The 26,500-nt window shown below is 45.9% G+C and overlaps 1 protein-coding gene across 1 annotated transcript in view; it reads right to left on the reverse strand.

The window, feature by feature from the left end:
• LOC127944625 (disks large homolog 4) overlaps positions 1-26,500 on the reverse strand; it is a 55,634-nt gene that overhangs the window by 2,670 nt on the left and 26,464 nt on the right. The window contains exons 6-21 of the mRNA XM_052540701.1: positions 18,938-18,988; positions 18,701-18,825; positions 18,097-18,266; positions 15,559-15,695; positions 14,810-14,951; positions 14,607-14,721; positions 14,333-14,489; positions 13,198-13,300; positions 12,990-13,101; positions 11,973-12,149; positions 7,906-7,961; positions 7,775-7,822; positions 7,593-7,694; positions 1,604-1,776; positions 1,411-1,523; positions 1,235-1,326 (exon numbers count right to left, since the gene is read on the reverse strand). Coding sequence (XP_052396661.1) covers positions 1,235-1,326; positions 1,411-1,523; positions 1,604-1,776; positions 7,593-7,694; positions 7,775-7,822; positions 7,906-7,961; positions 11,973-12,149; positions 12,990-13,101; positions 13,198-13,300; positions 14,333-14,489; positions 14,607-14,721; positions 14,810-14,951; positions 15,559-15,695; positions 18,097-18,266; positions 18,701-18,825; positions 18,938-18,988 — 1,873 coding nt within the window. The remainder of the gene's footprint in view (positions 1-1,234; positions 1,327-1,410; positions 1,524-1,603; positions 1,777-7,592; positions 7,695-7,774; positions 7,823-7,905; positions 7,962-11,972; positions 12,150-12,989; positions 13,102-13,197; positions 13,301-14,332; positions 14,490-14,606; positions 14,722-14,809; positions 14,952-15,558; positions 15,696-18,096; positions 18,267-18,700; positions 18,826-18,937; positions 18,989-26,500) is intronic.

Genomic DNA, 26,500 nt, shown 5'->3' on the forward strand with positions numbered 1-26,500 from the left:
TCATAGCTTACAGGGAATTCAAAGTGCACTCAAACACCAGACCTGTTGGTTATTGGAGGATCTTCTATTTCTGGTCTGTTAATCAATCAATCAATCACCTTTATTTATATAGTGCTTTAAACAAAATACATTGCGCCAAAGCACTGAACAACATTCATTTGGAAAACAGTGTGTCAATAATGCAAAATGATAGTTAAAGGCAGTTCATCATTGAATTCAGTGATGTCATCTCTGTTCAGTTGAAATAGTGTCTGTTTTAATTTGCAATCAAGTCAATGATATCGCTGTAGATGAAGTGACCCCAACTAAGCAAGCCAGAGGCGACAGCGGCAAGGAACCGAAACTCCATCGGTGACAGAATGGAGAAAAAAACCTTGGGAGGAACCAGGCTCAGTTGGGGGTCAGTTCTCCTCTGACCAGACGAAACCAGTAGTTCAATTCCAGGCTGCAGCAAAGTCAGATTGTGCAGAAGAATCACATTAGACATTTTGCAACGAACCTTCAGCGCATACTGAGTGAGCGAGCGCCTTAGGGGCCATTCACATATAGCGCCTAAAAACGCTAAGCGCGTCTTTCTCCTCCTTTCCGAAGCGCTCGGGCAGAAGCACTCATGAGGCGTCTGTCTTTGCTAAGCAACCATGACGTGCTCTCTCCATGAAGACGTGTAAATTTCAGCAAAGTATAAATGGATTTGCAGCTCTAAACATCGCTTGCAGTAGCTCTGCTACTAAATTTATTTCAAAATTGCAATCCATATACAACTATGATCAGCTGTTCCTTCATCTTGGCTGAGCTTTCAACATTGTTACGGGAAAGGATGAAGCTGATTGGTTAGTTCTTGTCACATGACCCGCGGTTCGCTTGCGACATTCTGAAAAGTTGAGATGTTTTTACATTTTGCTGTATCTAAAACGTACTGAACCGTGACATCAGTGTATCGTATCGAACCGTATCGTTACACCCCTCATATATATATATATATATATATATATATATATATATATATATATACTTGACGAATAAAGAAGTAATTTAAAATATGAATTAAAAACTTTTACAGCCTTCTTAAAAGAACATACTAGTAAGAATGGCAAACCCACATCTAAGTTAATAAAATTAAAATTAAAATTAAATTGAAATGTTATTACTTCAAAATCTTATAAAAATTATAAATGAGACTGAAGTGGGAGTGTTTAGCGGTTCATGTCCACACAGCACTGGGAAGATGTCTGACCTGAGAAACACTCGATGAAGTCCTGCTCCAGTTTAACAGCTCGGTCTAGAGCTCTCCGAGCCTGCTCCTCCGTCACACGCTTGTTAATGTCTCTGAAATCACACACAGACAGCGTTACACACACAGACACTCACTCTCACACACACACACACACACACACACACGCACAAACTCACAGTATGTTCTGCAGGGATGAGGGTCGTATAAAGATGGCGATGGGGTGAAGTTGGGCGGCCTGTAACCTCCTCACTGCATTTGCTGAAACATCCAGGATACAGTGTTTCCCGTGCTGAAACACACACACACACACACACATGAGCATCTCTCCATCCGTCCGCCCCTCTCTCCATCTCTCCGTCCGTCTCTCACCTGCTCGGCCACCTGTCTGACGCTCTGGACGCTGGTGCCGTACAGGTGGCTGTTGTACTGTCCGGCCTCGATGAAGCGGTGGCTCTGAATGTCCTTCTCCATCTGTTCACGTGAAGACACGAAGTGATAGTCTCGGCCGTCCACCTCGTACTCGCGCTTGGGCCGCGTGGTGTCTGTCAAACACAGGACGAACACTCCACTGACTCTCATGAGTTTATCAGCATCACCAGAGAAGTGTGTGTCTCAGTGTGTGTGCCTCAGTGTGTGTGCCTCAGTGTGTGTGCCTCAGTGTGTGCGTCTCAGTGTGTGCGTCTCAGTGTGTGCGTCTCAGTGTGTGCGTCTCAGTGTGTGCGTCTCAGTGTGTGCGTCTCAGTGTGTGCGTCTCAGTGTGTGTGTCTCAGTGTGTGTGCCTCAGTGTGTGTCTCAGTGTGTGTGCCTCAGTGTGTGTGCCTCAGTGTGTGTGCCTCAGTGTGTGTGCCTCAGTGTGTGTGCCTCAGTGTGTGTGTCTCAGTGTGTGTGCCTCAGTGTGTGTGCCTCAGTGTGTGTGCCTCATTGTGTGTGTCTCAGTGTGTGTGCCTCAGTGTGTGTGCCTCAGTGTGTGTGCCTCAGTGTGTGTGCCTCAGTGTGTGTGCCTCAGTGTGTGTGTCTCAGTGTGTGTGCCTCAGTGTGTGTGCCTCAGTGTGTGTGTCTCAGTGTGTGTGCCTCAGTGTGTGTGCCTCAGTGTGTGTGCCTCAGTGTGTGTCTCAGTGTGTGTGTCTCAGTGTGTGTGCCTCAGTGTGTGTGTCTCAGTGTGTGTGCCTCAGTGTGTGTGTCTCAGTGTGTGTGCCTCAGTGTGTGTGCCTCAGTGTGTGTGCCTCAGTGTGTGTCTCAGTGTGTGTGTCTCAGTGTGTGTGTCTCAGTGTGTGTCTCAGTGTGTGTGTCTCAGTGTGTGTGTCTCAGTGTGTGTGCCTCAGTGTGTGTGTCTCAGTGTGTGTGCCTCAGTGTGTGTGCCTCAGTGTGTGTGTCTCAGTGTGTGTGCCTCAGTGTGTGTGCCTCAGTGTGTGTGTCTCAGTGTGTGTGCCTCATTGTGTGTGCCTCAGTGTGTGTGTCTCAGTGTGTGTGCCTCAGTGTGTGTGCCTCAGTGTGTGTGTCTCAGTGTGTGTGCCTCAGTGTGTGTGCCTCAGTGTGTGTGCCTCAGTGTGTGTGTCTCAGTGTGTGTGCCTCAGTGTGTGTGCCTCAGTGTGTGTGTCTCAGTGTGTGTGCCTCAGTGTGTGTGCCTCAGTGTGTGTGTCTCAGTGTGTGTGTCTCAGTGTGTGTGCCTCAGTGTGTGTGCCTCAGTGTGTGTGTCTCAGTGTGTGTGTCTCAGTGTGTGTGTCTCAGTGTGTGTCTCAGTGTGTGTGCCTCATTGTGTGTGTCTCAGTGTGTGTGCCTCAGTGTGTGTGCCTCAGTGTGTGTGCCTCAGTGTGTGTGCCTCAGTGTGTGTGCCTCAGTGTGTGTGCCTCAGTGTGTGTGTCTCAGTGTGTGTGCCTCAGTGTGTGTGCCTCAGTGTGTGTGTCTCAGTGTGTGTGCCTCAGTGTGTGTGCCTCAGTGTGTGTGCCTCAGTGTGTGTCTCAGTGTGTGTGTCTCAGTGTGTGTGCCTCAGTGTGTGTGTCTCAGTGTGTGTGCCTCAGTGTGTGTGTCTCAGTGTGTGTGCCTCAGTGTGTGTGCCTCAGTGTGTGTCTCAGTGTGTGTGTCTCAGTGTGTGTGTCTCAGTGTGTGTGTCTCAGTGTGTGTCTCAGTGTGTGTGTCTCAGTGTGTGTGCCTCAGTGTGTGTGTCTCAGTGTGTGTGTCTCAGTGTGTGTGCCTCAGTGTGTGTGCCTCAGTGTGTGTGTCTCAGTGTGTGTGCCTCAGTGTGTGTGCCTCAGTGTGTGTGTCTCAGTGTGTGTGTCTCAGTGTGTGTGTCTCAGTGTGTGTGCCTCAGTGTGTGTGTCTCAGTGTGTGTGTCTCAGTGTGTGTGCCTCAGTGTGTGTGCCTCAGTGTGTGTGTCTCAGTGTGTGTGCCTCTCAGTGTGTGTGTCTCAGTGTGTGCGCCTCAGTGTGTGCGTCTCAGTGTGTGCGTCTCAGTGTGTGCCTCAGTGTGTGCGTCTCAGTGTGTGCGTCTCAGTGTGTGCGTCTCAGTGTGTGCGTCTCAGTGTGTGTGTCTCAGTGTGTGTGTCTCAGTGTGTGTGCCTCAGTGTGTGTGTCTCAGTGTGTGTGCCTCTCAGTGTGTGTGTCTCAGTGTGTGTGTCTCAGTGTGTGTGTCTCAGTGTGTGCGTCTCAGTGTGTGCGCCTCAGTGTGTGCGCCTCAGTGTGTGTCTCAGTGTGTGTGTCTCAGTGTGTGTGCCTCAGTGTGTGTGCCTCAGTGTGTGTGCCTCAGTGTGTGTGCCTCAGTGTGTGTGTCTCAGTGTGTGTGCCTCAGTGTGTGTGCCTCAGTGTGTGTGTGTCTCAGTGTGTGTGTCTCAGTGTGTTAGCCTCAGTGTGTGTCTCATTGTGTGTGTCTCAGTGTGTGTGTCTCAGTGTGTTAGCCTCAGTGTGTGTGTCTCAGTGTGTGTGCCTCAGTGTGTGTGCCTCAGTGTGTGTGCCTCAGTGTGTGTGTCTCAGTGTGTGTCTCAGTGTGTGTGTCTCAGTGTGTGTGCCTCAGTGTGTGTGTCTCAGTGTGTGTGCCTCAGTGTGTGTGCCTCAGTTTGTGTGTGTCTCAGTGTGTGTGCCTCAGTGTGTGTGTCTCAGTGTGTGCGCCTCAGTGTGTGCCTCAGTGTGTGTCTCAGTGTGTGTGTCTCAGTGTGTGTCTCAGTGTGTGCCTCAGTGTGTGCCTCAGTGTGTGTGCCTCAGTGTGTGTGCCTCAGTGTGTGTGCCTCAGTGTGTGTGTCTCATTGTGTGTGCCTCAGTGTGTGTGTCTCAGTGTGTGTGCCTCAGTGTGTGCCTCAGTGTGTGTCTCAGTGTGTGTGCCTCAGTGTGTGTCTCAGTGTGTGCCTCAGTGTGTGTGCCTCAGTGTGTGTGTCTCAGTGTGTGTGTCTCAGTGTGTGTGCCTCAGTGTGTGTGCCTCAGTGTGTGCGCCTCAGTGTGTGCGCCTCAGTGTGTGTGCCTCAGTGTGTGTGTCTCAGTGTGTGTGCCTCAGTGTGTGTGCCTCAGTGTGTGTGTCTCAGTGTGTGTCTCAGTGTGTGTGTCTCAGTGTGTGCCTCAGTGTGTGTGTCTCAGTGTGTGAGCCTCAGTGTGTGTGCCTCAGTGTGTGTGTCTCAGTGTGTGTGTCTCAGTGTGTGTGCCTCAGTGTGTGTGCCTCAGTGTGTGCGCCTCAGTGTGTGTCTCAGTGTGTGTGCCTCAGTGTGTGTGTCTCAGTGTGTGTGTCTCAGTGTGTGTCTCAGTGTGTGTGTCTCAGTGTGTGCCTCAGTGTGTGTGTCTCAGTGTGTGTGCCTCAGTGTGTGTGTCTCAGTGTGTGTGTCTCAGTGTGTGTGCCTCATTGTGTGTGCCTCAGTGTGTGTGCCTCAGTGTGTGTGCCTCAGTGTGTGTCTCAGTGTGTGTGCCTCAGTGTGTGTGCCTCAGTGTGTGTGCCTCAGTGTGTGCCTCAGTGTGTGTCTCAGTGTGTGTGTCTCAGTGTGTGTGCCTCAGTGTGTGTCTCAGTGTGTGCCTCAGTGTGTGTGCCTCAGTGTGTGTGTCTCAGTGTGTGTGTCTCAGTGTGTGTGCCTCAGTGTGTGTGCCTCAGTGTGTGCGCCTCAGTGTGTGCGCCTCAGTGTGTGTGTCTCAGTGTGTGTGCCTCAGTGTGTGTGCCTCAGTGTGTGTGTCTCAGTGTGTGTCTCAGTGTGTGTGTCTCAGTGTGTGCCTCAGTGTGTGTGTCTCAGTGTGTGTGCCTCAGTGTGTGTGCCTCAGTGTGTGTGTCTCAGTGTGTGTGTCTCAGTGTGTGTGCCTCAGTGTGTGTGCCTCAGTGTGTGCGCCTCAGTGTGTGTCTCAGTGTGTGTGCCTCAGTGTGTGTGTCTCAGTGTGTGTGTCTCAGTGTGTGTCTCAGTGTGTGTCTCAGTGTGTGTGTCTCAGTGTGTGCCTCAGTGTGTGTGTCTCAGTGTGTGTGCCTCAGTGTGTGTGTCTCAGTGTGTGTGTCTCAGTGTGTGTGCCTCATTGTGTGTGCCTCAGTGTGTGTGCCTCAGTGTGTGTGCCTCAGTGTGTGTCTCAGTGTGTGTGCCTCAGTGTGTGTGCCTCAGTGTGTGTGCCTCAGTGTGTGCCTCAGTGTGTGTCTCAGTGTGTGTGCCTCAGTGTGTGTGCCTCAGTGTGTGTGCCTCAGTGTGTGCCTCAGTGTGTGTGCCTCAGTGTGTGTGTCTCAGTGTGTGTGCCTCAGTGTGTGTGCCTCAGTGTGTGTGTCTCAGTGTGTGTGCCTCAGTGTGTGTGTCTCAGTGTGTGTGTCTCAGTGTGTGCGCCTCAGTGTGTGTGCCTCAGTGTGTGTGCCTCAGTGTGTGTGTCTCAGTGTGTGTGCCTCAGTGTGTGTGTCTCAGTGTGTGTGCCTCAGTGTGTGTGTCTCAGTGTGTGTGTCTCAGTGTGTGTGCCTCATTGTGTGTGCCTCAGTGTGTGTGTCTCAGTGTGTGTGCCTCAGTGTGTGCGCCTCAGTGTGTGTGCCTCAGTGTGTGCGCCTCAGTGTGTGTCTCAGTGTGTGTGTCTCAGTGTGTGTTTCTCAGTGTGTGTGCCTCAGTGTGTGTGCCTCAGTGTGTGTGCCTCAGCGTGTGTGTCTCAGCGTGTGTGCCTCAGCGTGTGTGTCTCAGTGTGTGTGCCTCAGTGTTTGTGTGTCTCAGTGTGTGTGTCTCAGTGTGTGTGTCTCAGCGTGTGTGCCTCAGCGTGTGTGTCTCAGTGTGTGTGCCTCAGTGTTTGTGTGTCTCAGTGTGTGTGTCTCAGTGTGTGTGTCTCAGCGTGTGTGCCTCAGTGTGTGTGTCTCAGTGTGTGCCTCAGTGTGTGTGTCTCAGTGTGTGTGTCTCAGCGTGTGTGCCTCAGTGTGTGTGTCTCAGTGTGTGTGCCTCAGTGTTTGTGTGTCTCAGTGTGTGCCTCAGTGTGTGTGTCTCAGTGTGTGTGCCTCAGTGTGTGTGCCTCAGTGTGTGTGTCTCAGTGTGTGTGTCTCAGTGTGTGTGCCTCAGTGTTTGTGTGTCTCAGTGTGTGCCTCAGTGTGTGTGTCTCAGTGTGTGTGTCTCAGCGTGTGTGCCTCAGTGTGTGTGTCTCAGTGTGTGTGCCTCAGTGTGTGTGTCTCAGTGTGTGCCTCAGTGTGTGTGTCTCAGTGTGTGTGTCTCAGTGTGTGTGCCTCAGTGTGTGTGCCTCAGTGTGTGTGCCTCAGTGTGTGCCTCAGTGTGTGTGTCTCAGTGTGTGTGTCTCAGTGTGTGTGTCTCAGCGTGTGTGTCTCAGTGTGTGTGTCTCAGCGTGTGTGCCTCAGTGTGTGTGCCTCAGTGTGTGTGTCTCAGTGTGTGTGTCTCAGTGTGTGTGTCTCAGTGTTTGTGTGTCTCAGGTCATTCAGACCAGGGTTATTAGTTACTACTGCATCAGACTCTACAAGGCTGTGCTTCTGTCTCGAAAACCGTGACACATTTACCAGAGAAGCAGAATCTTGAACACAATATACGTCTGTTTCCATTCACTTTAGACACAACTGCTGTCTGATATCTGTGTTTAAATGAGTTCCTGCCCAAAAGGATTGTCTGCAGTGATTATTATGGGTCTGCGTGGACTACGGCTGTCATGAGTGTTTTACAGCACAGGATCTGACTGAACAGATAACAGTAATCTTCATCTGTTAGGATATATTATCTACAGCTTGTCAGAGGTGCAGTCAGTTCTTTAGTGAAATACAGAAGCACCAAGAAGATGTTCATTTAACTGAATTAGAATGAATCAACCAGAGAGAGAGAACGAGCGAGTGTGAAGCTTGTTGACTGGAACAGATGTGAGACGTGTGTGTGTACAGAAAAATGAAGGAAAAGTAGCGCACCAGAATGGAGAAATGTTCTGTGTAACGTCTGCTAACAGTATCTTACGTGGGACGCAGGAGCCGAACTTGTCGGGGAACTCAGAGAGCAGATCGTCATTGACGCGGTCCTTGCTCGGCCCGAGGATGATGACGGGACGAGCGTAGTGCACTGTGGGACAGGAAGTGACATCACAGTCAGTCAGCAGAACACACTCTGACATCAGTGTCCTCCAGTGATGGGAGACTTACCTTCAGCCTGAATCACCGTCTCATAGCTGACGATGTATTCACTGCGTCCTGAAACACACACACACACACACAGAGTCAGCATTATGTGACCCGCCGTGAGCAACACACCAGACTCACACACACTCACTCACCACCGACGGCGTCTCTGCCTTGCGTCTTCAGACGGGACCATTCCTTCCTCTCCACCCTACACACACACACACACACACACACACACACACACACACCTGATCAGCTGCTGTGAGTGACACTCAGTTTCATATTCAGAGTCACTGTCAGTCAGTCATCACTCAAGAGTGAAGCACAGTGATTAACACACACACACACACTCTCTCTCTCTCATACACACAAACACACACACACACTCTCTCTCTCTCTCTCATACACACACACTATCTCTCTCTCTCTCTCTCTCTCCCATACACACACACACACACACTCTCTCTCTCTCATACACACACACACACACTCTCACTCTCTCTCACACACACACACACAGTATCACATCAGACAGTGCACTATAGACCCCCTGAGGAACAGTTCCACTCATTCTCTACTATAGGAGAGGAAGAATTGTATAAACTTGTTAAATCATCTAAACTTACAACATGTATGTTAGACCCTATACCATCTAAGCTCCTAAAAGAGGTGTTTCCAGAAGTCATAGATCCTCCTCTGACTATTATTAATTCCTCATTGTCATTAGGATATGTCCCCAAAACCTTCAAACTGGCTGTTATTAAGCCTCTCATCAAAAAACCACAACTTGACCCCAGAGAACTAGTTAATTATAGATCAATCTCGAATCTCCCTTTTCTGTCCAAGATACTAGAAAAGGTGGTATCCTCACAATTATATTCCTTCTTAGAGAAAAATGGTATATGTGAGGATTTCCAGTCAGGATTTAGACCGTATCATAGTACTGAGACTGCTCTCCTTAGAGTTACAAATGATCTGCTCTTATCATCTGATCGTGGGTGTATCTCTCTATTAGTTTTATTGGATATTAGTGCTGCGTTTGACACAATTGACCACAGCATTCTTTTGCATAGACTTGAACACTTTGTTGGCATCAGTGGAAGTGCATTAGCATGGTTTAAATCATACTTATATGACCGCCATCAGTTCATAGCAGTGAATGAAGATGTATCATATCGATCACAAGTGCAGTATGGAGTACCTCAAGGCTCAGTACTAGGGCCGCTACTCTTCACGCTTTATATGTTACCCTTGGGAGATATCATCAGGAAACATGGTGTTAGCTTTCACTGTTATGCTGATGATACTCAGCTCTATATTTCTTCACGGCCCGGTGAAACACACCAATTTGAAAAACTAATGGAATGCATAGTCGATATAAAAAACTGGATGACGAGTAATTTCTTACTGCTAAATTCAGAAAAAACAGAGGTGTTAATTATAGGACCTAAAAACTCTGCTTGTAATAACCTAGAACACTGTCTAAGACTTGATGGCTGCTCTGTCAATTCTTCGTCATCAGTTAGGAACCTAGGTGTGCTACTTGATCGCAATCTTTCCTTAGAAAGACACGTGTCTAGCATTTGTAAAACTGCATTTTTCCATCTCAAAAATATATCTAAATTACGACCTATGCTCTCAATGTCAAATGCAGAAATGTTAATCCATGCATTTATTTGACTTGATTGCAAATAAATGCACAGACACTATTTAAACTGAACAGAGATGACATCACTGAACTCAATGATGAACTGTCTTTAACCAGACATGGGGACTTGTGACTTGGTGACTTGGACTCGAGTCGACTCGAGTCGCTATTTTTAGGACTTGAGACTTGACTCGGACTTGGAAGTTAAAGACTCGGGACTTGACTTGACTTGAGACACGATGACTTGAATGACTTGAGTGTTAATCACATCATGTTTTCAGTTTGAATATAAAATATATAAATTATTTTTTTAAATAAAGTTAATTACTCAGCTGGAGCGCAGGCTGAGAATAGCGTCGTGACTGGATCAGAACACTATCATCAGTCATGCCCTCTCTACCTTACACACACCACGCCCACTTAAATCAGATATCACATCACATCAACATGTCAGCCTGAGAGGTACCGAGGGTCATCGCTTTTGTCTTCAATAGTTCGCGCCTAAAAACGCGTGGAAAACGCTAGTCGCGCCGCTTTCTCCTTCTTTCCAAAGCGCTCGGGCAGAAGTGCTCCTGAGGCGTCTGTCGTTGCTAAGCATCCATGACACGCTCTCTCTCAATGAAGACGCGGAAATTTCAGCAAAGGATAAATGGATTTGCAGCACTAAAAATCGCTCGCAGTAGCTCTGCTACTAAATTCGTTTCAAAATGGCAATCCATATACAGCTATGAACAGCTGTTCCTTCATCTAAGCTGAGCTTTCAACGTTGATACGGGAAAGGATGAAGCTGATTGGTTAGTTATTGTCACATGACCTGCGGTGCGCTTGCGGCATTCTGAAAAGTTTAGATGTTTTTAACTCGATGCGGTGCGACGCGCGCGCGTTGCTTTATGAGCGCGCATACCGCGCGCCTACATTGGAAATAACGAACTTGCGCGCGCAAAAGACGTGATGTGAACGGCCCCTAATGATCCGCTAGCAGGCCGTCAAAAAAACGCATTCCAGGGGCGGCGCTAGGGCTGGGCTAAGGGGGCATAAGCCCCGAATATTTTGTTACCTTGTCTTTCTCATAGAGCAAAACAATTAATCAGAAAAACAAATGTAGCTGCCGCGATTACCCAATCATGAGAAGTGCATATATATATATATATATATATATATATATATATATATATATATATATACATTACAGAATATAAATATGACGTATTTTAAGTTGTTTCATACTTTTTTGTTATGTACAGTACAGACCAAAAGTTTAGACACACCTTCTCATTCAAAGAGTTTTCTTTATTTTCATGACTATGAAAATTGTAGAGTCACACTGAAGGCATCAAGGGCTATTTGAGGAAGAAGGAGAGTGATGATGACCTGGCCTCCACAGTCACCGGACCTGAACCCAATCCAGATGGTTTAGGGGTGAGCTGGACTGCAGACAGAAGGCAAAAGGGACAACAAGTGCTAAGCATCTCTCGGGGAACTCCTTCAAGACTGTTGGAAGACCATTTCAGGTGACTACCTCTTGAAGCTCATCAAGAGAAAGCCAAGAGTGTGCAAAGCAGTAATCAAAGCAAAAAGTGGCCACTTTGAAGAACCAAGAATATTACATATTTTTGGTTGTTTCACGCTTTTTTGTTATGTATATAATTCCATATATAATTCCACATGTGTTAATTCATAGTTTTGATGCCTTCAGTGTGAATCTACAATTTTCATAGTCATAAAAATAAAGAAAACTCTTTGAATGAGAAGGTGTGTCCAAACTTTTGGTCTGTACTGTACATAACAAAAAAGTATGAAACAACTGAAAATACGTCATATTTATATTCTATACTCTGAGAGAGAGAGAGAGTGTGTGTGTGTGTGTGTGTGAGAGAGAGAGAGAGAGAGGAGAAATGTAACGGTTTAATGTTGTATGTAAACTGTGTTTGAGAGAGAGAGAGAGAGAGGTGTTCAGAGAGGAGTCTGTTGGATGTTTAGCTGTTATTTGTTTTATGGACTCAATGTTGAAAATGTAAAACATTTCAAACACTGTTGGCAGAAGTGAAAAATAAATAATTTTAGGAAGTTACAATTTTGTTTGATTCCATTATGTATTTTACTGAACATGAGTATTTACAATGCAAATCCAAATTATTTTAATTTACTGACAGTTACTTATATCTTGTCTTTTAACTTTATTGAGATCAGATTCTGCAGGTAAAATAACAATATTAACTATCATTCTGCATTATTGACACACTGTTTTCCTAATGAATGTTGTTCAGTTGCTTTGACGCAGTGTATTTTGTTTAAAGAGCTATATAAATAAACTTGACTTGACACACACACACACACACACACACACTCTCTCTCTCACACACACACACTCTCTCTCACACACACACACTCTCTCTCACACACACACACACACACACACACACACACACACTCTCTCACACACACACACACACTCTCTCTCTCACACACACACACTCTCTCTCACACACACACACTCTCTCTCACACACACACACACACACACACACACACACACACTCTCTCTCACACACACACACACACACACACACACCTCCTCTTGCTGGGAATGTATCCGGTCTCCTCCATCTCTCCGTGTGGGGTCAGTTTTCCGGCCTGCCACCACTCCTCATCGCTGCAGTCAAACACCTGCAGAACGTCTCCAAAGTTAAAGCTCAGCGCCTGCGACAGGAAGCCACCGTCCGCCGTCTTATCATAGTCAAACAGAGCCCTGCACACACACACACACACACACACACACACACAGTCAGTGCCAGCAGCATCATGTGTATGGACTCTCCAAGCAACACATGGGAGTAAAAATCTTAAAAAATATATACATTTTCATGAATTGTCTTCCACCAAAATAAAAGCTCTGTGGTTTAATGTTTGAAATCAGAGAAATTAAGACAAATGTGAATGTTAGCTTTGACTACTCAAGGTTAAGCAAACACAATCCTGAGGCTGAACTATTTTCCGGACGCAGGGATCATATGCAGAGCATGCAATGACTGGGACAACTTCAACATCTGAAAGGATACTACGACAAAGTTATTGCTTTCTTTATTCAAACTAATATTCTTTTTCATGAGAATATGGTTGACCTGATGAATACACCTGGAAGATTACGAGCTATATCACCGCTCATCAACACTAGAGGTGTGACAATACACTGAACCTACCAGTTGAGACTAAATACAGAGACTTGGTTCACTAGAACAAGACAATATTTTAACACTATTTTTACGAAATCTTCAATGAAAAAATATTTGTCTTTTAATTATAAAAAGTAAAACAATGCAGTTGTATTTAGAAATATTTTAACTAATCTAGGATTGTAACTAATGATTATTCTGACAACCAGGTAATCTGCATTTTTTTGTCAGCACAACTGTTGATGATTCTGATAATAAATCATCATATCAGAATGATTTCTGAAGATCATGTGACACTGAAGACTGGAGGAATGATGCTGAAAATACAGCGGAGCATCACAGAAATACATTTGAATGTATAATAAAACAGAAAAATGTTATTATACATCATAATAACATTTGTCTGTCTTCAGAACCTGATGAAGAAGCTTCTCTTCCCGCTGTGTAAAGATGCTGCCGCAGAAACTAAACTATTGTTCATCAGCTGCTCCCGCAGGTCATGGATCTTCGCCTCGAACCTGCTGTACTCTGAACACACACACACACACACACACACACACACACACACACACGTGTGAAGCTTTGATCCGGTGTGTCAGGTCAGGGTTATTGAGCTGGTCTCACCCTCTGGTCTGTACTGGGCGATGATGGTGACTGTCTGTCCTGCGTTCTTCAGCGCCGCTGCGGCCTGCTCATGAGTCGCTCGACGCAGATCCACACCATTCACCTGCAGCAGCACATTACAGCAGCTGAGTGTGTGTGTGTGTGTGTGTGTGTGTGTGTGAGTGTGTGTGTGTGTGTGAGTGTGTGTGTGTGTGAGTGTGTGTGAGTGTGTGTGTGTGTGTGTGTGAGTGTGTGTGTGTGTGTGTGTGTGTGTGTGTGAGTGTGTGTGTGTGTGTGTGAGTGTGTGTGTGTGTGTGTGTGTGTGTGAGTGTGTGTGTGAGTGTGAGTGTGTGTGTGTGTGAGTGAGTGTGAGTGTGTGTGGACTACATAAGAATAAGGCCAAAAAACTGACGAGATATTGCTCTGTATCAGCAGTAATCGGTAGCCTCTACATATGGAGGCGCAGGTGCCACCTTTACCCTTAATGTGCAAAATGGACTGAGATATTGGCTGCTGTTGTACATCTTTCTGTCAAATTTGGATTAAGTCATGATATATGCTTATCTTTTAATCCAAATAAAGAATTTATATGTGTGTGTGTGTGAGTGTGTGTGTGTGTGAGTGTGTGTGTGTGTGTGTGTGAGTGTGTGTGTGTGTGTGTGTGTGTGTGTGAGTGTGTGTGAGTGTGTGTGTGTGTGAGAGTGTGTGTGAGTGTGTGTGTCTGTGTGTGTGCGTGTGTGTGTGAGTGTGTGTGTTTGTGTGTGTGTGTGTGTGTGTGTATAATGACATGGGTATGACACAGGTATTACAAGGAGAGGGTGACTTATGAGGACATAACCCATGTCCCCATTTTTCAAAACACTTATAAATCATACAGAATGAGTTTTTTTGAGAAAGTAAAAATGCACAAAGTTTCCTGTGAGGGTTAGGGTTAGGTGTAGGGTTGGTGAAGGGAGATAGAATATACAGTTTCTACAGAATAAAAACCATTACACCTATGGGATGAACACACTTTACACAAAAACAAACGTGTGTGTGTCTGTGTGTGTGTGTGTGTGAGTGTGTATGTGTGTGTGAGAGTGTGTGTGTGTGTGTGTGTGTGTGTGTGTCTGTGTGTGTGAGAGTGTGTGTGAGTGTGTGTGTGTGTGAGACGTACACTCAGGATCTGATCTCCTTTCCTCAGCTCTCCGCTCAGATCTGCAGCTCCTCCTGTCAGAATGAAGGAGATGAAGATCCCCTCACCATCCTCTCCTCCCACGATATTGAAGCCGAGCCCCGTGGAGCCTCTGAGGATCACCACACGCCGCGGCTCCCTGCACACACCAGCACACGCTTACAGCAGACCAGTACAGTAACGTTTGTGTCTGTCAGACTCTGTGAGAGCAGCAGAAGGTGTGTGTGTGTGTGTGTGTGTGTGTGTGTGTGTTGACCTGGGAATGTCCTCGTCCCCCAGCAGCAGTCCTTTAGGGATGGGGGAGTAACGGCGTGGAGACGAGGGACTGAGGGCTTGTGGGTAATCAGACATGTCCATATGAGGAGAATACGCTGCAGAAACACACAGACGTCAGAGATCAGTTGTGTGTGTCTCTCGGTGTGTGTGTGTGTGTGTGTGCGTGGGAGTGTGTTCGCTCACAGCTGGTGATGTCAGGAGGATTGTAGGCGTCTTGATGATGATGAAGAGTTTTGGCTACTCTCAGATAAACCACGTCTCCTGTGTTTTTCAGCACCGCTACAGCGTCTTCATGCATCACGTCCTCTAGATACATATTATTCACCTAAACACACACACACACACACAGACACACACACTGTATATCATTGTCATTCAATAAAACCAGCATCACTGAACGTCCATGATTATCATCAGATACACCTCATGTCATGTTTTACACAGGAATTTGTGGACCTCAGAGATATAAAAGCTACAAATCCATGATCAAGACCTTTTTAACTATTACTTTTTTCACTTAAAATACAAGTCTATAATCCATAATAACACTTCCTCCAGTGAGAAAGTGCATCTGCTGTTGTCTCTCACAGATTAGTTTAGAGCTGTTTAAACGCTGCTTGATCTGTGCAGATTTCTCTCCTGATTCAGAACAGAACACTTTTTCACTGGAGGAAGTGTTATTCTGGATTATAGACTCTATGTGTTTGAGTTAAAATCATCTTAATGCTGGATGTGTTTCAGGTTTTGTCTTCTCCAGATGTTCACTGATGGACTGGAGTGCTGTGGATTATTGGGATGTTTTTATCAGACTCTCATTCTGACGGCACCCATTCACTGCAGAGCATCCATTGATGAAACACTGATGCAGTGCTACATTTCTACAAACCTGATGAAGAAACACACTCATCCTGATCTCAGATGTTCAAACTCACAGCGAGGATCTTGTCTCCGATCTGCAGTCGCCCGTCTTTATGTGCGGCTCCTCCTTCGATGATCTTGGTGACGTAGATGCTGTTGTCTCCAGGGACGTGTTGGTTTCCCACACCCCCCGCGATGCTGAAGCCCAGACCTGCAGCACAGGATCAGCCAATCAGAAGAGCTGAAGATCAGCCCCGCCCCCTCACCCCCTCCCTCCTTCCCTCCATCACTCCTTCTCTTCCTCGCTCCCTCTCTCCCTCGCTCGCTCACTTCCTCCTTCCCTCCCTCCCTCACTCCTTCCCTTCCTCTCTCCCTCACTCACTCACTCACTCTCTCACTTCCTCCTTCCCTCCCTCCTTTCGCTCCCTCCCTCGATCACCCGTCCCTCCCTCACTCCCTGCCTCCCTCCCTTGCTCACTCCCTCTCTCCCTCACTCCCTCGATCACTCACTCCCTCCCTCCCTCCCTGCCTCCCTCCCTCTTGCTCACTCTCCCTCCCTCACTCCCTCCCTCCCTGCCTCCCTCCCTCTTGCTCACTCTCCCTCCCTCGCTCCGTCCCTCTCTCCCTCCCTCACTCCCTCCCTCCCTCGATCACTCACTCCCTCCCTCCCTCCCTCGATCACTCACTCCCTCCCTCACTCCCTCCCTCGATCACTCACTCTCTCCCTCACTCCCTCCCTCGCTCCCTCACTCCCTCCCTCGATCACTCACTGCCTCCCTCCCTCACTCCCTCGATCACTCACTCCCTCCCTCACTCCCTCCCTCCCTCCCTCCCTCCCTCCCTCTTGCTCACTCTCCCTCCCTCGCTCCGTCCCTCTCTCCCTCCCTCACTCCCTCCCTCCCTCGATCACTCACTCCCTCCCTCCCTCCCTCGATCACTCACTCTCTCCCTCCCTCCCTTGATCCCTCACTCTCTCCCTCCCTCCCTCCCTCGCTCCCTCGCTCCCTCCCTCGATCACTCACTCCCTCCCTCACTCCCTCCCTCACTCGATCACTCACTCCCTCCCTCCCTCCCTCCCTCCCTCACTCCCTCCCTCGATCACTCACTCTCTCCCTCACTCCCTCCCTCGCTCCCTCCCTCCCTCACTCCCTCCCTCACTCACTCCCTCGATCACTCACTCCCTCCCTCACTCCCTCCCTCCCTCCCTCTTGCTCACTCTCCCTCCCTCGCTCCGTCCCTCTCTCCCTCCCTCACTCCCTCCCTCCCTCTTGCTCACTCTCCCTCCCTCGCTCCGTCCCTCTCTCCCTCCCTCACTCCCTCCCTCCCTCTTGCTCACTCTCCCTCCCTCGCTCCGTCCCTCTCTCCCTCCCTCACTCCCTCCCTCCCTCGATCACTCACTCCCTCCCTCCCTCGATCACTCCCTCCCTCTTGCTCACTCTCCCTCCCTCGCTCCGTCCCTCTCTCCCTCCCTCACTCCCTCCCTCCCTCGATCACTCACTCTCTCCCTCCCTCCCTCGATCCCTCACTCTCTCCCTCCCTCCCTCGATCACCCGCTCCCTCCCTCCCTCCCTCGCTCCCTCCCTCGATCACTCACTCCCTCCCTCACTCCCTCCCTCACTCCCTCCCTCCCTCCCTCACTCCCTCCCTCGATCACTCACTCTCTCCCTCACTCCCTCACTCCCTCCCTCGCTCCCTCGCTCCCTCACTCCCTCCCTCGATCACTCCCTCTCTCCCTCCCTCCCTCTCTCCCTCACTCCCTCCCTCCCTCACTCCCTCCCTCGATCACTCACTCCCTCCCTCACTCCCTCCCTCGATCACTCACTCCCTCCCTCCCTCGCTCCCTCCCTCGATCACTCACTCCCTCCCTCGCTCACTCCCTCCCTCGATCACTCACTCTCTCCCTCACTCCCTCGCTCCTTCCCTCCCTCCCTCGATCACTCACTCCCTCCCTCGCTCCCTCCCTCGCTCCCTCCCTCACTCCCTCCCTCGATCACTCCCTCACTCCCTCCCTCGATCACTCCCTCACTCCCTCCCTCGATCACTCACTCCCTCCCTCCCTCCCTCACTCCCTCCCTCACTCACTCTCTCACTCCCTCCCTCCCTCCCTCGCTCCCTCCCTCACTCCCTCCCTCGATCACTCACTCCCTCCCTCCCTCCCTCCCTCGCTCCCTCCCTCCCTCACTCCCTCCCTCACTCACTCTCTCACTCCCTCCCTCCCTCCCTCGCTCCCTCCCTCACTCCCTCCCTCGATCACTCACTCCCTCCCTCACTCCCTCCCTCGATCACTCGCTCCCTCCCTCACTCGCTCCCTCCCTCACTCCCTCCCTCGATCACTCGCTCCCTCCCTCACTCCCTCCCTCCCTCACTCCCTCCCTCGATCACTCACTCCCTCCCTCACTCCCTCCCTCGATCACTCCCTCCCTCTCTCCCTCACTCGCTCCCTCCCTCACTCCCTCCCTCCCTCACTCCCTCCCTCGATCACTCACTCCCTCCCTCACTCCCTCCCTCGCTCACTCCCTCCCTCTCTCCCTCCCCCGCTCCCTCCCTCACTCCCTTCCTCCCTCACTCTCTCCCTCGCTCCCTCCCTCCCTCGCTCCCTCCCTCTCACGCACCTTTAGGGCCTTTGATGAGCTTCATCTCTATGATTTTCTCTGCAGGGGGTTTGTGTCGCAGCACGTAGAGCCGGACGATTGGCCCCGCCTCCTTCAGCGCCTCCACCGCCAGACTGTGAGTGACCTCACGCACGTCCACATCATTCACGAACAGGATGCTGTCGTTCACCCTGAAAGATGGACGGGTTACACTCACTGACCGCGAAAACACTTCTACAATGATTCATTACACTGAAGAAAAAAAATGGTGTAAGATTTATATTGAAACTTTTGGGTTTCAAGTCTTTAATTAATAAATCAACAAAAATAAAGTGAAAAATGTTTAGTTTTAATATTATAAAAACGTTTTTGTAACATTATTTCTATCATTATTTTGTTTTTGATGTTGAAGACTAAATTTTCTTTAAGCAAAAATATATTCTCTTTATTTATTTACTTATGAAATAAATAATATTTATTAAATGTGTTAACTATCTAATTCCTGATTTGTTAGGGGTGAAATGTGACCTGTATGCTTCTTTGTGTCCTTCAGGCCAAGCAGAAATCAAATCTTAATCATGCTCAAACACAGGTTTGACACAACAGCACCGGTGTGTTACTGAACCTCAGCCGTCCGTCCTGCGCCGCAGCTCCTCCTGCGATGATCTTAGTGATGAAGATACTGGGGTCGTCTCCGATGTGAGGGTTATCAGTCCCACCGGCGATGCTGAAGCCCAGGCCGGAGTTACCCTGCACACGCACACACACACACACACACACGCACACACACACACACAGATGGTCATGCACCAGCGCTCTATAGGAAGCATCTGAGAAGAGCTGAAAGGAAGACGTCTCTAACCCTCTCCAGTGTGATCTCCTCATACTCCACGTCTCCGTCCATGCCGTTCATCTGAGAGACAGAGAGAAACATCATTCATCAGGATCAGCACACGATCACACAGACTCAAGATAATCTCAGATGATTCTCAGTGATGCTCAAACACCTGAATCACAATCTATGAATTTTTGAAGATCTGCTAAAAATTCTTTTGATTTGTGATCTGCGATCCGATTGAAGCGCTTCCAGACAGTGAATCATTTTGCGATGCAATGGTTTAACTGATTCTGAGATTGTGAAAAGCTCTGTTTCACCATCACTATGTGCTTTTAAATATCATTACAAGAAATGTTGAAATGTGAAAATGAACTGGTTTTAGAGAATCGCTTGAACTGAACGATCGGAGTCACGAGTGTTAATCAGTTGAATCAGTTCCAGTGTAAATGACTCATTCATCTGAATCGGTTTGTTTGTTCCTCTTTTCTGGTCCTCAGTCACGTTCACACAACACTGTCAGCTCTCAGGCTTAACTCAATGGTTATAACATTAACTGAAATAAGTGAAAAGATGATGATGCTTACAAATAAAATATCCATATTTCCATTCTGAAGATAACATCCAACACCGATGTAGAAGATATTGAGATGAGGCAACCGGTTTAGTGCTAACTAGTCAAACACTGTTAGTATGAGGAGCCGATCGAAGCATCCCGTCTCTCACACTGATATTCTGATATTCTAGAAATGACTGTTGTGTGTGATAGTGATCTGAGGAACACAGAACCGATGAACAACATGACGTTAAAGAGGATAAACATTCTCATTCAGCTGATCTGTGCTCTGTGTCTGAAACTCTTCTGCTCTTCTCTGTTCTTACTCCACACATCTATTAAATCTGCTTTAACTTCTCAGGTAATATCAATGGTGTGACCCATTTCAGATGCAACCAAAATTACAACAACAGCATTAATACATTCACATATATTTGATTGTTTCATCAAAAAAAGAAAATTGCTAGCGGCCAACTTAGTATTTGCTGGATATTGGGATGATCTTAGACTCCATATTATACTGTACACGCTGATAAAAACATCCCAATAATCCACAGCACTCCAGTCCATCAGTGAACATCTGGAGAAGACAACACCTGAAACACATCCAGCATTAAGATGATTTTAACTCAAATAATCCAGAATAACATTTCCTCCAGTTTTCATCTAGAAACCACTGAAGAACTGACACACAACAGACTGAGAGAGACACGCTGGGTAATGAACATCTGCTCTGTCTCAGTTACACTGCTGAAGAACTTTAATTAAAGTCGTTTGATGAATTCCAGCACTGGACGGCCGTCACACACACACACACACACACACACACACACACATCTGTCGTGTGGACAGAGAGATAGACAGGATGAGCGCTGCTTCACTGTACTGTCACACCACTGTGTGTGTGTGGGGGGGGTGCTTTGGTTGCTACGGCTACTGCATGGCAACAGCTGTTGAGTCCTCTGGGAAAATCCAGTTTCCTTAGCAACTGACATTTCCATGGTAACAGTGTCAGCCACTCAGCCTCATCACGGGCCAAATGTCCATAAGCAGGAGATTACACACACACACACACACACACACACACACACACACACACACACACACACACGTTTGTTCCCGTGCTGTCTGATTTCTTCTTATCTGAACACACACACACACTTCAGAGGAATTTGCATCTGTTTAATATTCATGAGTGCAGAATTAGACTGCATCTTTATTAATAAACATCAGATATAAATATCCAGATGCTGGTTTTCTGAACTCTTCTGTTTCTCAGATGCTTCTTCATGTTCAGTTATGAAGGCATGACATTATTTTACTACCACTTTTTATTTTATATTTTCATTTTAATTAAACTTTTACCAAATGTGTTGTTTCTGTCATTTTAATAGTTTGCATTTTTTTTATATTTATACATTTTTATTTTAATTGTAATTTTTTAAGTATATCAAGTTAAACTATTAATATTTTGGATTTGATATCGATTCTGAAAAGCCGTAAATCGATCTTTACCGGTATTTATTTCAGCAAACATCTGTTTTCTGTTTTCATTAGTCCTCTCCAGCAGATGTCACTCAGTGTTTCTCATGATGGAGATACTGTCGACAACTGTCACCTTTATTTATATAGCGCTTTAAACAAAATACATTGCGTCAAAGCACTGAACAACATTCATTTGGAAAACAGTGTGTCAATAATGCAGAATGATAGTTAAAGGCAGTTCATCATTGAATTCAGTGATGTCATCTCTGTTCAGTTGAAATAGTGTCTGTTTTAATTTGCAATCAAGTCAATGATATCGCTTTAGATGAAGTGACCCCAAACAAGAACAAACAACAAACAAGAACAACGCTCAGCTAAAATGATATAGTATAACACTACTAGTCTGCGGAAGCATTTGACATCACGCGTGAAGACGCCATCTTTACTGCAATGAATCAATAAATGAATGATTGATTGAACGATTGTATGAATGAATGAATGGCGATGGTGGTGAACTTGATCCCCAGCTGCTCTGAGAGTCACTTCATTAGCATTTTACCGTTTCATTTGACAAAACTACCGTCATATCACATACACATCACTGCAAGCCGTCAAAATAAACGTTTATTATAACGTGAAGAAACTATATATGACTATATAAAAGTCTTAAGACTCAACTGATGCTAGAGCTACTACTTATAAATATTAATAAATCTTTATTTGTAAAGGAATAATCACATTTGTTTTCCTTTTAATTTTAACAGTAAACCTCTATTGTGCAGCACTTTGTTTGGCAAAAAATAAAAGTGTTTTTTCATTTTTAAAATAAGGATAAATTAAATAGTTTTATGCCTTCATCTGATTACCAGAAAAATTAAGAAGAACATTTTATATGGCCCTATTAATAAAAAAGAAATCAAGAATCAAATCGAGAGTAGGGTTGGGAATCGTTAGAAAATTTCCAGTTCTGCTTCCGGTTCCATTCATTAAACATAAATCATTAAACAATTATTAAGAAATAGTGGTAAGGAAAAATGCACAATACTCAACTCCTCAATGCTCAATACTGTTTATTACTTACTGTCAACTTAAATGAAAGGTTGGCAATGTCAAAATGCAGCATATATTACAGTCTACAGATCTGCATAAGTAGGGTGGGGTATTTTTAGAAATTTTCTGGTTCTGCTTCTGGTTTCATTTAAGTGAACGATGTTTTTTATTATTTGACCTTCACTGAATGTAGCGTTGCTGGAAGGTAGTGAGTAATGTCGAGTAATGCTAGTCCATCAATCAGCATGTGTTTCAAAGTTGATGATTTTACACTATCAATAACGCTTTGCTTTTCAAGCAGGAATAAGCTGCTAAATAGTCCCTTGAGGGCTGGGACACTTGTTAATTTCCCTTAATTAATGAAATATAAACGGTTAAACATAAACATGTATACACACTCTCCATAAAGTCCCTATTTTACAAATAATGATGAAGTCAGGAGATGGTGTGATGCAGTGGTTTCTACATTTTTAAACAGTTAAAAAGCATTAAAATAAATATTTTCTATCACTTTGTTAACACTCTTGAAATGACCTGTACACTAAATAATCTAACCCTCACACTTGCAGAACGATAGCAGTCTATTTATTTAGTGGTCCTAGTTGAAGCCAGTATGTATATTAATGACAATATGGGACAAATATTCACAGTTCCGGTTCTTTTCAAAGAACCAAACCGGTTCAGAATAAGAACTGGTTTTCGGTTCCCATCCCAAATCGATACCCAGATCTAGTCATTTTTTGTCTTTTTTAATAGTTATCTTAAATGCTTATTTTCTTATTATTTTTTATTTCAATTTTTGATATTTTAGTACAAGTTTAAAATATTTATATTTTGAATCAGTTGCCATTTCTTTTTCTTTGCTATTTTCCATTTTTGCTTTAAGTTGCTTTAATTCTAATTTAATTATAGTTTTAATAAAAAAAAATATTTCAGATTAATTTGACTTATCTTAGTACTTTAAGTTAAACTATTAATATTTTGAGCCAGTTTTTAATTTGATACTTTCCAATAAAAGATGGTGAAAATGGTGAAAACGTCAATGTCATAGTGACGTGTGTAAAACACACACTTATTTACCCTGAGCTCCTGTCACTGGACGTGTGTTTCATCAGCGACACACACCGGTCTACACCAGCTGACCGCTTCACCTGATGACCAGCTCTAACGGTCAAGCTGACACTGGACACGCTGCACTACAATAACAACTATCTAAACCAGCTGGAGAATCACCCGTATCTTTAACTACACTCTGTTATTTACTAGCATCTCACACACACACACACACACTCCTGCATGACATCACAGTGATCATGCCATGCAGTTGCCATGACAACGTGCACAGACCGCATCACACCATCACTCTGGTCACCATGGAGACGATGCACCTCAGGGGAAATCTGGCATCTATCAGCAGGACACAAACACAGTTTACCACGGTAACCTCATCACCCCCAGCAAACACTCACAGAACTCATATTTTGACAAACTGGTTACTATAGTGATTTCTATTTGGAATAGACACTAACATGACGTGTACCATAGCATTCCTTTCAGCAGCATGATAAATCACACCATCAAACTGTGCCTTGATATTACCCTCACTCTACCACAGTAACTCTTACCAGGTAATCACTCGATACACACACACACACACTCACAGCTATCTCTCTCTCTCTCTCTGACACACACACACACACGCTCACAGCTATCTCTCTCTCTCTTACACACACACACACACACATACACACAGCTGTCTCTCTCTCTTACACACACACACACACACACACACACACACACACACACACACACACACTCACAGCTGTCTCTCTCTCTCTCTCTGACACACACACACACGCTCACAGCTATCTCTCTCTCTCTTACACACACACACACACACACACACAGCTGTCTCTCTCTCTTACACACACACACACACACACACACACACACACACACACACACACACACACTCACAGCTGTCTCTCTCTCTCTCTCTGACACACACACACACGCTCACAGCTATCTCTCTCTCTCTTACACACACACACACACACACACACAGCTGTCTCTCTCTCTTACACACACACACACACACACACAGCTGTCTCTCTCTCTTACACAAACACACACACACTCACAACTATCTCTCTCTCTCTCTTACACACACACACACACACACACACACACACACACACAGCTGTCTCTCTCTCTTACACAAACACACACACACACACACTCACAACTATCTCTCTCTCTCTCTTACACACACACACACACACACACACACACACACACACACACACACAGCTGTCTCTCTCTCTTACACAAACACACACACACACACACTCACAACTATCTCTCTCTCTCTCTTACACACACACACACAGCTGTCTCACCGTCACTCTCTGTCTGTGTCTCTTGGCTTTGCGCACGTTGCTGATGAATCTTCGTCCCATCTTCTTCGCGGAGCAAACCGACACGAACATGACGTCAGAGCCGCGGGATTACATCACACTCGCGTTCACAACACTGACACCGAATCAAACTGAACCTAGATGGTTTGAACAGAGTCCGACGGAGAGAGAATCCGCGACTGGCGCTCTACCGCAGAGATGATGATGAGGAAGAAGATGATGATGATGACAGCAGTCTGTCAGAGCCACTATCTTCAGCATCAACTGGAGAATGAGCTACAGACGCGCGAGGAGCTTCATCCTGCTGCCGAGCGACCGTTACTCACACATACTCTCTCTCTCTCTCTCTCTCTCACACACACACACTCTCTCTCTCTCTCTCTCTCACACACACACACACACACACACACACGCACACACACACACACACACACACACACTCTCTCTCTCTCTCAAACACATACACACACACACACACACACACACACACACGGCCGCTCTCCCGCGCGCGCGCGCTCTCAATAGCAATAATGTAGATCGAAAACGGTAAAAGCTAATAATTAAATAATATATATTTTTAATTTAAATATTTTTGTAAAAATATAAACATATAAAATATTTTATTTCTTTACCTGCATGTCACGTGACCGTTAACCGTCAGCAGTAACTGTGTATTTTGGTAAATATTTGCTGAAGGAAAAGTACACACTTTTGAGTAACGATATGTAGCAGAATACTGGGCAAGGTTTTGGACAAACTACTTCCTCATCCCCAGTCATGGGTATATCATGCCGAGAACTCTGCTCATGTGTTAATTTGCATAATTATGCATTTAAAAGTGAATGACCAAACGTATCTTTAAAAAAGTTCACAGTGTTGCTGCAGATGAAATATAACGCAGATAACATTTAATATATTTTTCAGGTTAGACACTGATTATCACTCAAACCCCTTTCTCCACCTGTCCGTCGGTCTCGCAGACCCGCCATGTTTGTAGTTTTTTAAAAAACTTTAACGTTTGTAGTTCTAATCGATTCCTCTCTATGATTCCTCTTCACACGCGCAATGGGTTGTGGGCAATATTAGCCGTTCGAGTGTGTACCATAGATAAGTAATGATTGTGGCATCTTCGAATATTCATCGATTATTATGGTAAATGACGTCAAGATGACCTTTCCAATATGGTGGATGGGACACATACATCAGTCGCTAAAGAGGCATCTACGTTTACATATGGAGTGCACTTTGAATTCTGACCGGAAGTAGTAGACCATCTGGGAATCTTTGGCATACTAATTTCAACATACTTCAAATTTGGACATACTAATTCTATTTTCTAATACCATTTAGGACGGATAGTATGCACATTGGGACGCAGAAATGAACTCAGCTGACAAAAAGACTGGGAATCACTGATGTAGATTACAGAACAGAATAGAACAGTGATTTTTTTTTTTAGATTCCAAGATGAAAGATATGAGAAAACACACCTGACAACTGAAAAAAAGTCAAAATCTGTCTTACAAATAAAAAATCATTACAGCGAAAGAAGATAAATGAACAAGAGGACAGTCTGGTGTTGAACTCTCTGTAGAGAGTACAGGCTTATTATTCACCACATTACTCTCTCTCTGATGAAGTGTTCCTGTTGCTATGGAGACCAGCATCCCTCATTTGTGTGCTAGTGTGAGCGCAGGAGAGGAAGCTCCACCCACTGCCCTGCCTCACGTGACTCATCTGCTCAAACACATCTGATGGACATGTAAAGTGGCCAATCAGAGGGTGAATCTGATGCTTGGAGGTGGGGCCATCTCAAATCAAAAGATCTGTGACTGATTTAAAGCGATGATGCAAAGAAACTCTGGCTCTGTCCCAATACACACACTCGAGTACACACACACACACACGCACGCACACACACAGTAAATCCACACTTCACAGCAGGGTTATAACTATAAATATATCATTCTAAATGTAAAGATTAGAAGAGTCCACAGATGATAACGACACAGAGAAACAATATTTATCAGCTGATGAATGATAAAAAAACATGGACAGCCAATCAGAATCCATCCTGCTTTA

Source organism: Carassius gibelio, chromosome A23 (genome assembly GCF_023724105.1).
Source record: "Carassius gibelio isolate Cgi1373 ecotype wild population from Czech Republic chromosome A23, carGib1.2-hapl.c, whole genome shotgun sequence".
In the NCBI taxonomy this organism is placed as follows: Eukaryota; Metazoa; Chordata; class Actinopteri; order Cypriniformes; family Cyprinidae; genus Carassius; species Carassius gibelio.